Raw genomic sequence first — 13,571 nt, forward strand, 5'->3', positions numbered from 1 at the left:
ACCATGCCCAGATGATGTTTTAAATTTTTTGTAGAGACAAGGTCTCACTATGTTGTCCAGGCTGTTCTTAAACTCCTGGGCTCCAGAGATCTTCCTGCCTTGGCCTCCTAAAGTGTTGGGATTACAGGCATAAGCCATTATGCCTAGCCAAAATTACTTAAGTATAAACCACAAGAAAAATTATTTAAAAATTCCAAGGATTTTTGGAAATATTTTCATGAAAGAGGTTTACAAGATAAGAAATGAGTGAGAAATGCTGATGTAGTACACATTTTATTGCAGTGATATTTTCAGGAAGAACTTCATTTCCAAGTGTCGGATATTTCAGGGGGTATGTGACGACTGTAAGCTGACAACAGTAGCCAAGGTGAGCCTTTTCTTCTTTCCTAAGAAAAAAGTCTCGTGCAAATATTTAGGAGGCTTGAAATCATCATTTTAAGGAAAAAACTGAAATATCTTACAGTGAGTTTTAGGTCTACTTGACAGAGGAATCAAGATTAAATTTACAGCCAGCCATTAATATGCTACTCACCTGCATGTTATTCAGGAAAAGAAAAATATGTCAATATACAAGAATAATGAAATGTTTTATTTTTTGTGTCTTGAAAACAATTACTAAAATGTAATTCAGGATTTTATTTCTCTAGCCTGGCTTCTCACTGGTATCATGAAGGTCATGGCACAGACATTAACTGTTCCAAATATATGACGTATTGTTCTGTGCTTTCTAGGCTGGGTAGATACCCTATATACTCTTTGTTTTTCCCACTATCCCAACTGAATAGTAGTATAATATATTCCCTCCCCTGCCCCCACCAAGTACATAGCCTCAATCCAAAAGGAGAAAGCTGGATCACCCACCTCTTCCCAATCTATACCTTTTAAGTTGTTTTAGAAACAGTAAGAGATGACCTGCCTTCTCCATTACACTCGTTGGTTCTGACACACAGAATAGCAAACAAAGCCAATTTACGTGATGCCCATGTCTTGATACTTCCACACTCTGGAACAAACACACTTGCAAACAATCAGCTCGGGGAGTGTTAAAAGGCCCTCAAAAAATTCAGAATATCTCTAAGTATAAAATATTTCAAAAACATCCAGTTCCAAATAGTCCCTGAGCACACTGTTCATTCCAGCAAGAAGTCTCCAGAGAGGTAATGAATGAAAGGCACATTTTCTCCAACTTGAGGACCGCTGCATAGTACTAGACGGTACCAGCCAGGCCGATCAAAAGTTCTAATTGAGGACATCCCCCACCCCTTCCCAAATTTAAATCTTGTACGCTGGAAAAATAATTTAATGTCAGATGTAAACACAACACTTTCAACTAGAGGAGTGGCAGCTGGGGTACAACCCTTCCATGGGAGGTTCAAGAATAAAGGAAAGCTTCAAGCCTCCTCTTCTTCCTTTTCCAAGAAATCAGTCAATGTTCCATTATCAACAGGAATTAATAAATACTCTACTCCATCAGTTCCCTGAAAGATTTAAGAATACCTGTACGTTAGTCATTCATGAGAGGTATATGAACTCTTCTACTGTAGAGGCTAAAGAAAAAATGAATTTATTTCTTTGATGTAATATTTTAAATATATAAGTATAAAAATTAAGGCAAAAGGGCACACAGTCATATATACTTAAATATATGGAGTTACAGTTAAACAGCCTTATAGTGGAAAAGACAACTAATTAGAGGGTGGGTATTGTGCTTTAGATCATTTTTCACTTTCCTGCCCTGTCCGGAATCTAACACTATTGATGTCTCTATCCTTTCTTCCTCCTTTCAACAAGATCCTTCCCTTTGGCTTTTCAATATTTAATACATTTAAGTATGTCCAATTTTTCAGTAACCCTCACTAGACATCTTCATTCCTCTCCATCTATCACATTATCTCTGCACTTCTCCAGGCAAGTTGGCTATGATGGCAGTCTCCATTTCCACACCTCATTCAACACAGTTCAACTGAGCTACTGCTCCCATTATCACATCGTTTGCTTAGACCATCAGGAATTTTATATTCCTAAATCTCACAGACATTCTCAGTCTTCATCTTTTTGGCCTCTCAGCAGCATCTGACACTGCTGACTATTTTCTCTGCATTAAAACATGCTTCTGTTGGCTTCTGTGACATCACATCCTGGTTTTCTTCCTAGTTCTCTGGCTGTTTCTCTCACCTTATCCTTTACTTGGCTTGTTAAATGTCAGACTTCTGGTCTTACCTCCTAGCTCTCTATTCTCACTAAATGTCCTCCCTTTAGGTAGTACCCCCAATGCCTGGTTTCAGTTATAATCTAAATACATAAGAATCATAATCTTCTCTCTCCAACCCAGATCTTTCCTCTGGTTTCTTGTCCTAGGTATCCAACTGCATAGTTGACATTTCCATCTGGAAATCTCAAAGGAACCTCAAACAGAGTTGTCTAAACTGATTAAGATCATGAACTCATCATCTGTCTCCCTAAAATGCCGCTCTTTCTCTGTGTGTGTGTGTTGTTCTTTTTGAAATAGGGTTTCACTCTTGCCCAAGCTGGAGTGCGGTGGTGTGATCATGGCTTACTGCAGCCTTCATCTCCCAGGCTCAAGTGATCCTCCCACCTCAGCCTCTTGGGCAGCTGGGATTACAGGTGTGTGCCATCACAACCAGCTCTTTTTTTTTTTTTTTTTCCCCCCCGTAGACAGGGTCTCGCTGTGTTGCCAGGCTGGTCTCGAACTCCTGGGCTCAAATGATCTACCCACCTTGGCCTCCCAAAGTGCTGGGATCACAGGCGTGAGCCACCACGTCTGGCCTCCTAGTCTTCCTTTAGATCTCAGCTCAGTGGTCTCTTCTGATATCTATCCATAAATAGGTCAAATCCACCTATTTAAATAAACTCTTTCAGAACTGTACTTTCTAATCATAGGACTTCCTTACAGTTAAAATTTTATGTATGTGATTACTTGACTAATGTCCATCTCCCCCATTAGACTTTAAGCTCCATAAGAAAAGCAATCAGGTTTTTGCTTACTACTGTATCCTAATACTTAGTGCAATATCTATGCAGTTAATACTCAATAAATATAGACCAAATTAATGAATGAGCAATAGGGAAAAAACCAAAGAACAGAATTATTTGACTCACACCATGTTTCTAATTGCCTATTACTCTGGACTAGAACATATGAGGAGTTTTCTGCTCTGCTCTGCTCTGCTCTGAAGCAGGGTACTTCTACCACGGCTCTTTCTACAAACTCAAATGGCATATCCCCTAAATGAATCTGCGACCCAACATGGGACGTCAGTTTCAAAATCAGGTCTGAGTCAAAGGTATACTTATCCTTAAGTAAATGATATAGACTATTCCTGGCATACAATGCTACAACAGTGGAGTCTTACCTTCTTTGTTCTTATAAGCTTGTGGTCCCTAAATTCAGTTAACTGGGCCCGGAGTGTCAGCTCACTATTGACGAGGAATGCCTCCCGACACTGCTGGTAAAAATCTTGAAAAGAAAGGCCTGGCAAGTTCAAAAGGATATGAACATAAGTCAGCACTTAAGACATGACCCAATATACAAACACCCATACAAAAGAACACAGAATAAAAGTGCTATTTGCATGTTATCCCAGAGCAGTGAACAAGTATTGATAGGACTTTTAAAGAAGGAACAAGTCAGTCATGAGAGCAGAACAATTATTAAAATGTTTGTTGAAATCATTTCTGCCAAAGGGGAAGACAATCTCCTAAGATGCCTAGAATATAAAAAATATGTAATTGGCAGATACACATCCATAGTTAGCACAGAACATTTTTAAAGTAAGCTGGGTTTGTCTTTCAATTTGTGTTGGCAAACACCTTGCTCAGCAGTGGATCTGTAGAGCTGCTTGAAAATTTGCTATGTGGCAGACATACCCATCATGAGTGACCACTTACTCACTGCTGTGAAAAACTGCACTTCTGTCATTAAATTCCAGAGAAAGGAAATGTATGGGGTAAAACAAAAATTATACAATTGAATGTCATAAATATTGGATACCAGTGTAAGAAGGGTTATCCTGGTTGTCCAGCTGGTACTTTATTAGTAGCCTGAAAATTCCCCTAAAAACAAAAAATAAGAATTTAAATCCAAAACGTTAACATCAAAAGGTAACAACTAATAGCAAAATACACAAAGAAAATGTCAAATACTTGGCCTATCTGCATTATCTTCTGTTCCTCCAAGGAATATCATATCCTTGCCTACTTAAACAGAAAGCTTTTTTATTTCTTCTAAAGAAAAATATAGGCTGAGTGTGGTGCCTCACACCTATAATCTCAGCACTTTGGGAGACTGAGGTGGGAGAACTGCTTGAGCCCAGGAGTTTGAGACCACCCTGGGCAACACAGTGAGACTCTGTCTCTATAAAAAATTTAAAAATCAGCCAGGCATAGTGGTATGCGCCCATGGTCTCAGCTACTCGGGAGGCTGAGGTGCAAAGATCACTTGAGCCTGGGAGCTTGAGGCTGTACTTGAGCGACAGACACCCTGTCTCAAAACAAATATGAAAGTATTTTTTTCTTACTTTTTAGGTTAGCCTTGGTAGAAAAGTTGGAATACAGAATAACATCTAAAGAGAAAAATATCAATCCAATATCCATTAACACTTGGTATTGAGATCATATGGGGTATGCTGTTGTCTCAAATCTTTGTGGAATGAAGCGGGTGGAAACACCATAAATTCATACATTTATATACTGCATATAGCACTTTATACCTTGCTTCTTCACTTTTTTATTTTTCCCACATCTTTAAAACTTCTCCTAAACAAGTTTTTCTTTTTTTTTGGCCATATGTAAGAAGAACTTAAGGAAGTTTTAACAGCTGCTTATCTACCATGTACCATAAACTTACCATTTCCCTATTGGTTTGGATGTTTACATTATTTCTAATTTTAGATTAAAAATAACTCTTAATGGATGACTGGATACAGAAGAAATAATTCTGCACTAAATAAAACTGTACCTATTTCTTCATATTCTGAATTATTTCCATAGGAGAGTGAACCAGGTAGAATTATGGGATTGGAAGCAGTGTTACACAAACGAAGACTCCCATCAGTCCTTGAGTATGCCAAAAATTCAAAACTTATATGCATTTTCATTTTTATGCAGGTCCAGAAAACAATGACTATAGTCATATTTTGGATCGTCTCAATGAACACTTTTTTTTTTGAGACAGGATCTCGCTCTGTTGCCCAGGTTGGAGTGCAGTGGTGCAATCTTGGCTCACTGCCATCTTGGCCTCCCAGGTTCAAGCGATTTTCATGCCTCAGACTCCTGAGTAGTTGGGATTACAGGTGGACACCACCACACCCAGCTAAATTTTTATACTTTTAGTAGAGATGAGGTTTTACCATGTTGGCCAGGCTGGTCTTAAACTCCTGGCCTCCAGTGATCCGCCTACTTCAGCCTCCCAAAGTGCTAGGATTATAGGAGTGAGCCACCGCATCCCGCCCTCAATGACTACTTTTTAACTAGGTACTACTACTAACTCCAGAGCTGAATTTTGGTTAAAATTTTTATTCAATCACATACCAAGTAAAGTCTAAATGATACTGGTGTTTGCAGAATCAAGCAAAATTTCAAAATAGTTCAAATAAGAAAATGCTGAGGTCAGCACACAGACACTGAGGCATGCCAAACTAAAAAATACTTGCATTAGACTGGGCATGGTGGCTCATGCCTGTAATCCCAGCACTTTGGGGGTCAAGGTGGGTGGATCACTTGAGGTCAAGAGTTCAAGACCAGCCTGCCCAACATGGTGAAACTCCATCTCTACTAAAAATACAAAAGTTAGCCAGGTGTGGTGGTGCATACCTCTAGTCCCAGCTACTTGTAGGACGCTGAGGCATGAAAATGCCTTAAAACCTGGAGAGGGAGGTTGCAATGAGCTGAGATCTCGCCACTGCACTCCAGCTTTGGCGACACCATGAGACTCCATCTCAAAAAAAAGCTTGCATTAGAGTAGCCATTGCCATATTTAATGTTGTGAGTTCTCACAATGGATGGACCCTCAACTTTACACACAATAACTTCCAACAGTCCTTCAGCAATTAAGGACTTTTATTATTAGTAATAACAAAACTGAATGAAGACTTTGTCCCCAATTCCATCAAAAAATTTCATTAGATAACCATTTAATGCCTATTTCAATTTTTATTTTATTTTTTTGAGACGGAGTCTCGCTCTGTCACCCAGGCTGGAGTGCAGTGGTGCGATTTCGGCTCACTGCAAGCTCCGCCTCCCGGGTTCACGCCATTCTCCTGCGTCAGCCTCCCAAGTAGCTGGGACCACAGGTGCCCACCACCACGCCTGGCTAATTTTTTGGTAGAGACGGGGTTTCACCGTGTTAGCCAAGATGGTCTTGATCTCCTGACCTCGTGATCCACCCGCGTCGGCCTCCCAGAGTGCTGGGATTACAGGTGTGGGCCACCGCGCCCGGCCTTTTTTTCTTTTTTTTAAAGACAGAGTCTCACTCTGTTGCACAGGCTGGAGTGCAGTGGTGTGATCTTAGTTCAGTGCAACCTTTACCTCCTGGGTTCAAGCGATTCTCCCTCCTCAGCCTCCCAAGTAGTTGGATTACAGGCATGCACCACCATGCCGGGCTAATTTTTGTATTTTTAGTAGAGACGGGGTGTCACCATGTTGGCCAGGCTGATCTCGAACTCCTGACCTCAAATGATCTGCCTGCTTCAGCGTCTCAAAGTGCTGAGATTACACGCATGAGCCACCGCACCCAGCCTGCATATTTCAATATTAATGCAAGGCTTTATTTTTATTTTTTGTAGAGATGGGGTCTCACTATGTTGCCCAGGTTCGTCTCAAACTCCTGGCCTCATGCAATCTTCCCTCCTCAGGCTCCCAAAGTAGTAAAATTATGGGGTGAGCCACTATGCCCGGCCGAGTTCAATGCTAATCTTATCTTCAGTGTTGAAATCAGCTTTATAGAGTAACAACATTCATTAAAATTAGCATTTGAGGGTCAACATTTGAGTCTTGTGGTGATGGTACAGCTGTATACATGGAGGTAGTTATACAAGGCTACAGGTAACAAAACTGCACAGAAATTTACACACACACACACACACACACACGTGCAGCATGTATAATAGCAAAATCCAAATAAGCTTGATGGATGGGATTACAATAATGTCAGTTTCTTGGTTCTGATACTGTACTGTGGTTATATGAGATGGTGGTGGTTGGTGGAAATTGGTGCTTTGGGAGGAGGGTACATGAGACTTCCCGGCATGTATTTTTGTAGCTTCTTCTGAATCTATAATCATCTCACAACAAAAAGTTAATCCCCCCACCACAAACACACAAGTAAAAGAAAAATAAATTCCGGGGGGGTTAAAGAAAAAGATATCCCCAAAGTTCCTGTGTATACCATCCTCTATCTATTCCCCTTTATTCTTCTCCAGGGTTAGTACCTAATTTTTTTAAATTATTTTTAGTACCTAAAAATACCTAATTATTCTGAATTAGGTATTTTTCATTTCCATGCACATTTAAAACTTTTATTCATATTGATATATACATTTGAACACTATATGTTTTATATGGTTTTATTTCTACACCGAACATCTGTTCAGTTCAGCATTTGTCCTAAATGAAAATATCTGGTTTGGGCAATATATATCATCACACTACTATCATCCCATATAAGTCAAAATCCTGGCTGCCAATGCCGCTTCTAAACCTAGAATGCAGCTGTGCTGTGGCTTCAACTCTGCTCACTGATTTATCATTCTGTTGCATTGAGATGTTTCTATTTTGAGCCAGGGTATTTATTTTTAAATTTTGTCTATTATGCTGTGTGTTTGGAACAAGAGGGGATGAAAGGAAAGAGTGAAAAGTATTATGCCATCTTGACCACAAGTGTCCCTTTGTTGCTCTTTAAAAACAAAAAAAGAAATTGTCTCTGCTAGACTTGCTTGTTTCTTCTTCTTTTTTTTTTTGAGACAGAGGCTCACTCTGTCACCCAGGCTGGAGTGCAGTGGTGCCATCTTGGCTCACCACAACCTCTGCCTCCTGGGTTTAAGCGATTCTCCTGCTTCAGTCTCCCAAGTAGCTGGGATTACAGGTGTGCGCCACTAAGTCTGGCTAATTTTTGTGTTTTTAGTAGAGGCAGGGTTTCACCATGTTGACCAGGCTGGTCTCGAGTTCTTGACTTCAAGTGATCCACCCGCTTCGGCCTCCCAAAGTGCTGGGATTACAGGTGTGAGCTACCACACCCAGCCGACTGTTTATTCTTTAGGAAACTAAATTTTCTTTCAAATTTAAAATAAAAAAATTCATTTACATTTTGATTAATTTATAGATCTAATACCTATTTTTTGGAGACAGGGTCTTGCTCTGTCACCCAGGCTAGAGTGCAATGGCGTGATGTTGGCTCCCTTCAGCCTCCCCAGCTGAGACTATGGGTGTACACCACCACACTCAATTAATTTTTAAAACTTTTTGTGGAGATGGAGTGTCCCTATGTTGCCCAGGCTGGTCTCAGGCTCCCAGCTGGAGCAATCCTCCTGCCTTAGCCTCCCATAGTGTTGGGATTACAGGCTTGAGCCACTGTGCCTGGCAAGTCTAACACATTTCTAACATGGAAAGAATTTCTACTCTTATAATAGTTAATCTATCCACCCAAGAACACAATATTTCTTTTCGTCTATCCAGCTCTTAATTATCTATTCTCAGCAAGAATTATCTATTCTCAGTGTTGTTATTTTTCAACACTTCATCTTGTTAAATATAATTCTATAATTTTATGCTTTTGTCAGGGGGTAAAGTTTGTTACTAAAAGCTTCTTTCAACAGGCTAATTATGCAATTTCTTTCTTTATTATTTTTTTGAGACAGAGTCTCACTCTGTTGCCCAGGCTGGAGTGCAGTGGTGCAATCTCAGCTCACTGCCACCTCTGTCTCCTGGGTTCAAGCAATTCTCCGGCCTCAGTCTCTTGAGTAGCTGGGACTACAGGTGCGTGCCACCACACCTGGCTAATTTTTATATTTTTGGTAGAGATGGGGTTTCACCACGTCAGCCAGGCTGGTCTCGAACTCCTAACCTCAAGTGACTTGCCTGCCTTGGCCTCCCAAAGTGCTGGTATTACAGGCATGGGCCACTAAGTCCAGCTAATTATGCAATTTACTTTTTGCTGGCTTATGCTATAATCAGCTTGTGTTTATTAATTCAGATATGCCTCTTGGTTAGGCTGCTGTAAGGGCTTGACTGGAGACATCATACAGTGATGTTTTGGAGCTGACATATCTGGATCAAAGTCTTTGTGCTACTGACTATCCACCTTAGGATCAAATGAGGTATTGCATATAAAGTACTCAGTGTCTGGATCAGAATATTCAATATGTAATGAAAAATAACCATAAAATTTAAGTAAAAGTCATGAAAAGTCTGCTTTTTCTCCATTATGACCACTCAGGTGCTCATATTCCGAAATATATTAAGAAATAAAAAGTTGGTACTCTCACTTTATTACTGAGCAATATGACAGACTGCTGTTGACTTATCTGCCTACCCCATAATCCAGTACTGGTAACTATTATTACTATAATTTCTCTTAATCCTTCAAACTAACTAGGGACTTCAGTATCACCATTAAAACCTAGTAGTACATATCTTAAAATGTATAGTTTTTAAAAAAGAAATATGGTTTTCATCCTTACCTTGCATTAGGGGTAAGGCTTCGTAAGACATGAGTAAGGGAGCTAAGTGGCAGGGATCCAGACTGCTTCACCAGAAGAGAGTTCTCATAGGAGGTTTCTTCAGTATAAGGACTATATGTGGTAGTTTCATACCAGAGCCAGTTAAAAAGACTCTGCTTTGCATGATCCCACACTAGCACATGATCAAAGAAAACAAGAATTACAAATTATTTTCATATTGTCATGATACTAGATTCCACTTTACAAAAGAATGAGAAAGGATTAAATAAAAATGAATCCCCAAGTTTTTCATTTTTGCCACTTCCATATCTAAATCAGTAACTCACAATCTAATTTCATTTTCAACCAACATCTGAACCTTTATTTTTATATTAAGCATAAATTAAAAGCATTACCAATGCATTCTTTTTAAAAAATTAGAAATGTTTTAACATTTTCTTCTACAGGATTATCAGAAAGTCTATACATTAAGTTCATAAAATAAATGCTGCAATATTACAAGAAGAGAAGGAGACCAAAATAATAGTTGGGTCTTTTCTCTCCATTTAACTTTAGACTAAAACATCCTTATTTAGTATCTAAATTTTTATTTCCAAAAACTATGTTCTAAATTAGATTGAGAACACATTTTTGGCAACCTGTGTTTTTAAACATGTAAAAGGGGGAAAAGCATTCTAAAAACAGTAAAAATTTTCTGATTTACATTAATACTATGTTTTGTAAGACTGATATCTCTAGAAGGAAAAATAGTAACACTTAACTTACTGAGAGGAGCATTGAGGTGGTCAATGGATGCTATAAGGTAAATGTTATGCAAAGATGACAACTGACCAATGATTTGCTGGCTCTTCTCTCCTCTCAACATCTGGCTATCCAAATTGTGGATGAGAAGGAAGAGTTCTAAAGAAGAATCTAAAAAGAAAAGAAATCCAATTATTATTATTATTTTTAGAGGGTCTCACTCTGTTGCCTAGGCTAGAGTGCAGTGGTACAATCATAGCTCACTGCAGCCTCCAACTCCTGGGCTCAAGCAATCCTCCCACCTCAGCCTCCCGACTACCTGGAACTACAGGCGCACACCACCATGCCTGGCTAATTGTTTTTTTGGTAGAGACGGGGTCTCACTAAGTTGCCCAGGTTGGTCTTGAACTCCTGGACTCAATTTGGCTTCCCAAAGTGCTAGGATCACAGACGTGAGCCACCATGTCCAGCCGCAATTGTTATTTTTAGTGATATTTCAGTGATTATTTCCTCTACCACACACAATGCCTAGGTATTAAAAAATATATTAAAGTAGTATAGGATAAAATAATGATTGCTTAGGGGTATGTAATTTATTTGAGAAGATATGTCATTTACTCATAAAATAGACAAGACATGATTAGCACTGAAGTCAGGCCCTACAGAAAGCAGCTTTTTTGTGTGTGTGTGTTTTGAGACAAGTTCTGGCTCTGCTGTCCAGGCTAGAGTGCAGTGGCAAGATCCCAACTCACTGCAACCTCGACATTCCAGGGCTCAAGCCATCCTCCCACCTTAGCCTCTCGAGTAGCTGGGACTATAGGCGTGTACCACCACACCTAGCTGATTTTTATATTTTTTGTTGAGATGAGGTTTCACCATGTTGCCCAGGCTGGTCTGAAACTCGTGACCTCAAGTGATCTGCCCGCTTCGGCCTCCCAAAGTGCTGGGATTACATGTTTAAAGGCAATTTTATTTTTATTTATTTATTTTTTTGGAGACAGAGTCTCGCTCTGTTGCCCAGGCTGGAGTGTAGTGGTGTGATCTTGGCTCACTGCAACCTCCAACTCCCAGGTTCAAGCGATTCTCCTACCTCAGCTTCCTGACTAGCTGGGATTACAGATGCGCACCACCAGGACTGACTAATTTTTTGTATTTTTTGTTGAGACAGGGTTTCGCCATGTTGCCCAGGCTGGTCTCAAACTCCTAACCTCAAGTGATCCACCTGCCTCGGCCTCCCAAAGTGCTGGGATTACAGGTGTGAGCCACCGCGCCTGGCTTTTAAGGGCAACTTTATTTTTAAGGTACACTGTTGATCCATTAACACGGAACCCACAGTCAAGAACACTATAACTCGTAACTGAAGGAAGTTTATATACACAGGCATTTTTTCCCCAAGGCACATCACAGCCTTCTTGTGCTTGGGAACACTAGATAGCATTCTAACACTATGCTTGGGGGCCATTTTAAACAGCCAAATCACCGACACAAAAGCAGAAAAATGTGAAAAACATAGCACTGAACGGACTGCGAAAAGGATGCTTGTTTATAGTATGAGAGTTGAAACAAGACGGCAAAGCATTGCCTTGTTTGACCTCTGCTTAGAATGTGTACATTGGGCAATGCAAACTTTTTGCCACTCTGTGCATGTTTCACTTTGCAAAAGTGCCAAGAGTATTGATTTTGGGATTATAAATAAATGTTAGCAAGCAGGAAAATTTGTTATTATAGAATTTGTGAATAATGAGAATCAACTCTACCTGTTTTCAAATGTGTACAGTTGGTATAAAAATGTATATTGTATGGCTGGGCTCATGTCTGTTAATCCCAGCACTTTGGAAGGCCCAGACAGGCGGATCCCTTGAGGCCTAGGAGTTTGAGACCAGCCTGGGCAACACAGTGAGACTCCATCTCTACAAAAAATTTTAATAATAGCCAGGCAGATGGTGTGTGCCTGTAGTCCCAGCTAATGGGGAGGCTGAGTTGGGAGGATCACTTGGGCCCAGGAGGTTTAGGATGTAGTGAAATGTGTTTGTGCCACTGGATCCCCAGCCTGGGTGAGAGAGAAAGACTGTGTTAAAAAAAAACCAAAAACAAAAAAGTATACTGTCCATTTCTATAAAGAACTGTGGGTAAAATGGGTGTAGAAGTGTGAAAGGAAATTTGGGACAGAAAGCTTTTCAGGTTGGAAACAAAATGAAGACAAAACTAAAGAGCATGCTAGAATATTGACAAGATAAAAGTACTATGGAAACAGAGCTAGGATTATTGACATTATCAATAAAATTATCCATCAAAGCAGTTAGGCATTCTCACGTACTTCTCTTAATTTAGTCATTATTAAATGGCAATTAACTATCAGAGACTATATAATGCTATTTCCAATTTTCTGACATACTCACATAACCAAAACATTCACACCAAAAGAATCAGAGATCTTAGTATATAAAATTATCCCAATGTAATGATATATACACAGAATAAAGAAATGTTTTATTTATTTATTTATTTTTAGATAGAGTCTCACTCTGTTGCCCAGGCTGGAGTGCAATGGTATGATCTTGGCTCACTGCAACCTCTGCCTCCCAGGCTCAAGCACTTCTCCTGCCTCAGCCTCCCAAGTAGCTGGGACTACAGGCACGTGCTACCATGCCTGGCTAATTTTTTTTGTATTTTTGTAGAGATGGGGTTTCACCATATTGGCCAGGCTGGTCTTGAACTCCTGACCTCAGGTGACCCACCCAGCTTGGCCTCTCAAAGTGCTGGGATTACAGGCGTCAGCCACTGTGTCCAGCCAAGAAATAATGTTTTATAAAAACATTAAACAATATAAAAATATCAGACAGGCCGGGCGCGGTGGCTCAAGCCTGTAATCCCAGCACTTTGGGAGGCCGAGGCGGGTGGATCACAAGGTCAGGAGATCGAGACCATCCTGGCTAACATGGTGAAACCCCGTCTCTACTAAAAATACAAAAAACTAGCCGGGCGAGGTGGCGGGCGCCTGTAGTCCCAGCTACTCCGGAGGCTGAGGCGGGAGAATGGCGTGAACCCGGGGGGCGGAGCTTGCAGTGAGCTGAGATCCGGCCACTGCACTCCAGCCTGGGAGACACAGTGAGACTCCGTCTCAAAAAAAAAAAA

At 40.3% G+C, this 13,571-nt stretch overlaps 1 protein-coding gene across 2 annotated transcripts in view; it reads right to left on the reverse strand.

Annotated features, from left to right (window-relative positions):
• Positions 1 to 257: 257 nt before the first annotated feature.
• The window catches only part of ORC2 (origin recognition complex subunit 2), a 59,160-nt gene continuing 45,846 nt past the window's right edge, over positions 258 to 13,571 (reverse strand). For both annotated transcript variants that reach the window (XM_025405011.1, XM_025405012.1), the window contains exons 14-18: positions 10,461 to 10,607; positions 9,696 to 9,867; positions 4,013 to 4,074; positions 3,375 to 3,493; positions 258 to 1,478 (exon numbers count right to left, since the gene is read on the reverse strand). In XM_025405011.1, the coding sequence (XP_025260796.1) occupies positions 1,392 to 1,478; positions 3,375 to 3,493; positions 4,013 to 4,074; positions 9,696 to 9,867; positions 10,461 to 10,607 (587 nt within the window). In that variant the 3' untranslated portion in view covers positions 258 to 1,391. The remainder of the gene's footprint in view (positions 1,479 to 3,374; positions 3,494 to 4,012; positions 4,075 to 9,695; positions 9,868 to 10,460; positions 10,608 to 13,571) is intronic.

Source organism: Theropithecus gelada, chromosome 12, assembly GCF_003255815.1.
Source record: "Theropithecus gelada isolate Dixy chromosome 12, Tgel_1.0, whole genome shotgun sequence".
NCBI lineage: Eukaryota > Metazoa > Chordata > Mammalia > Primates > Cercopithecidae > Theropithecus > Theropithecus gelada.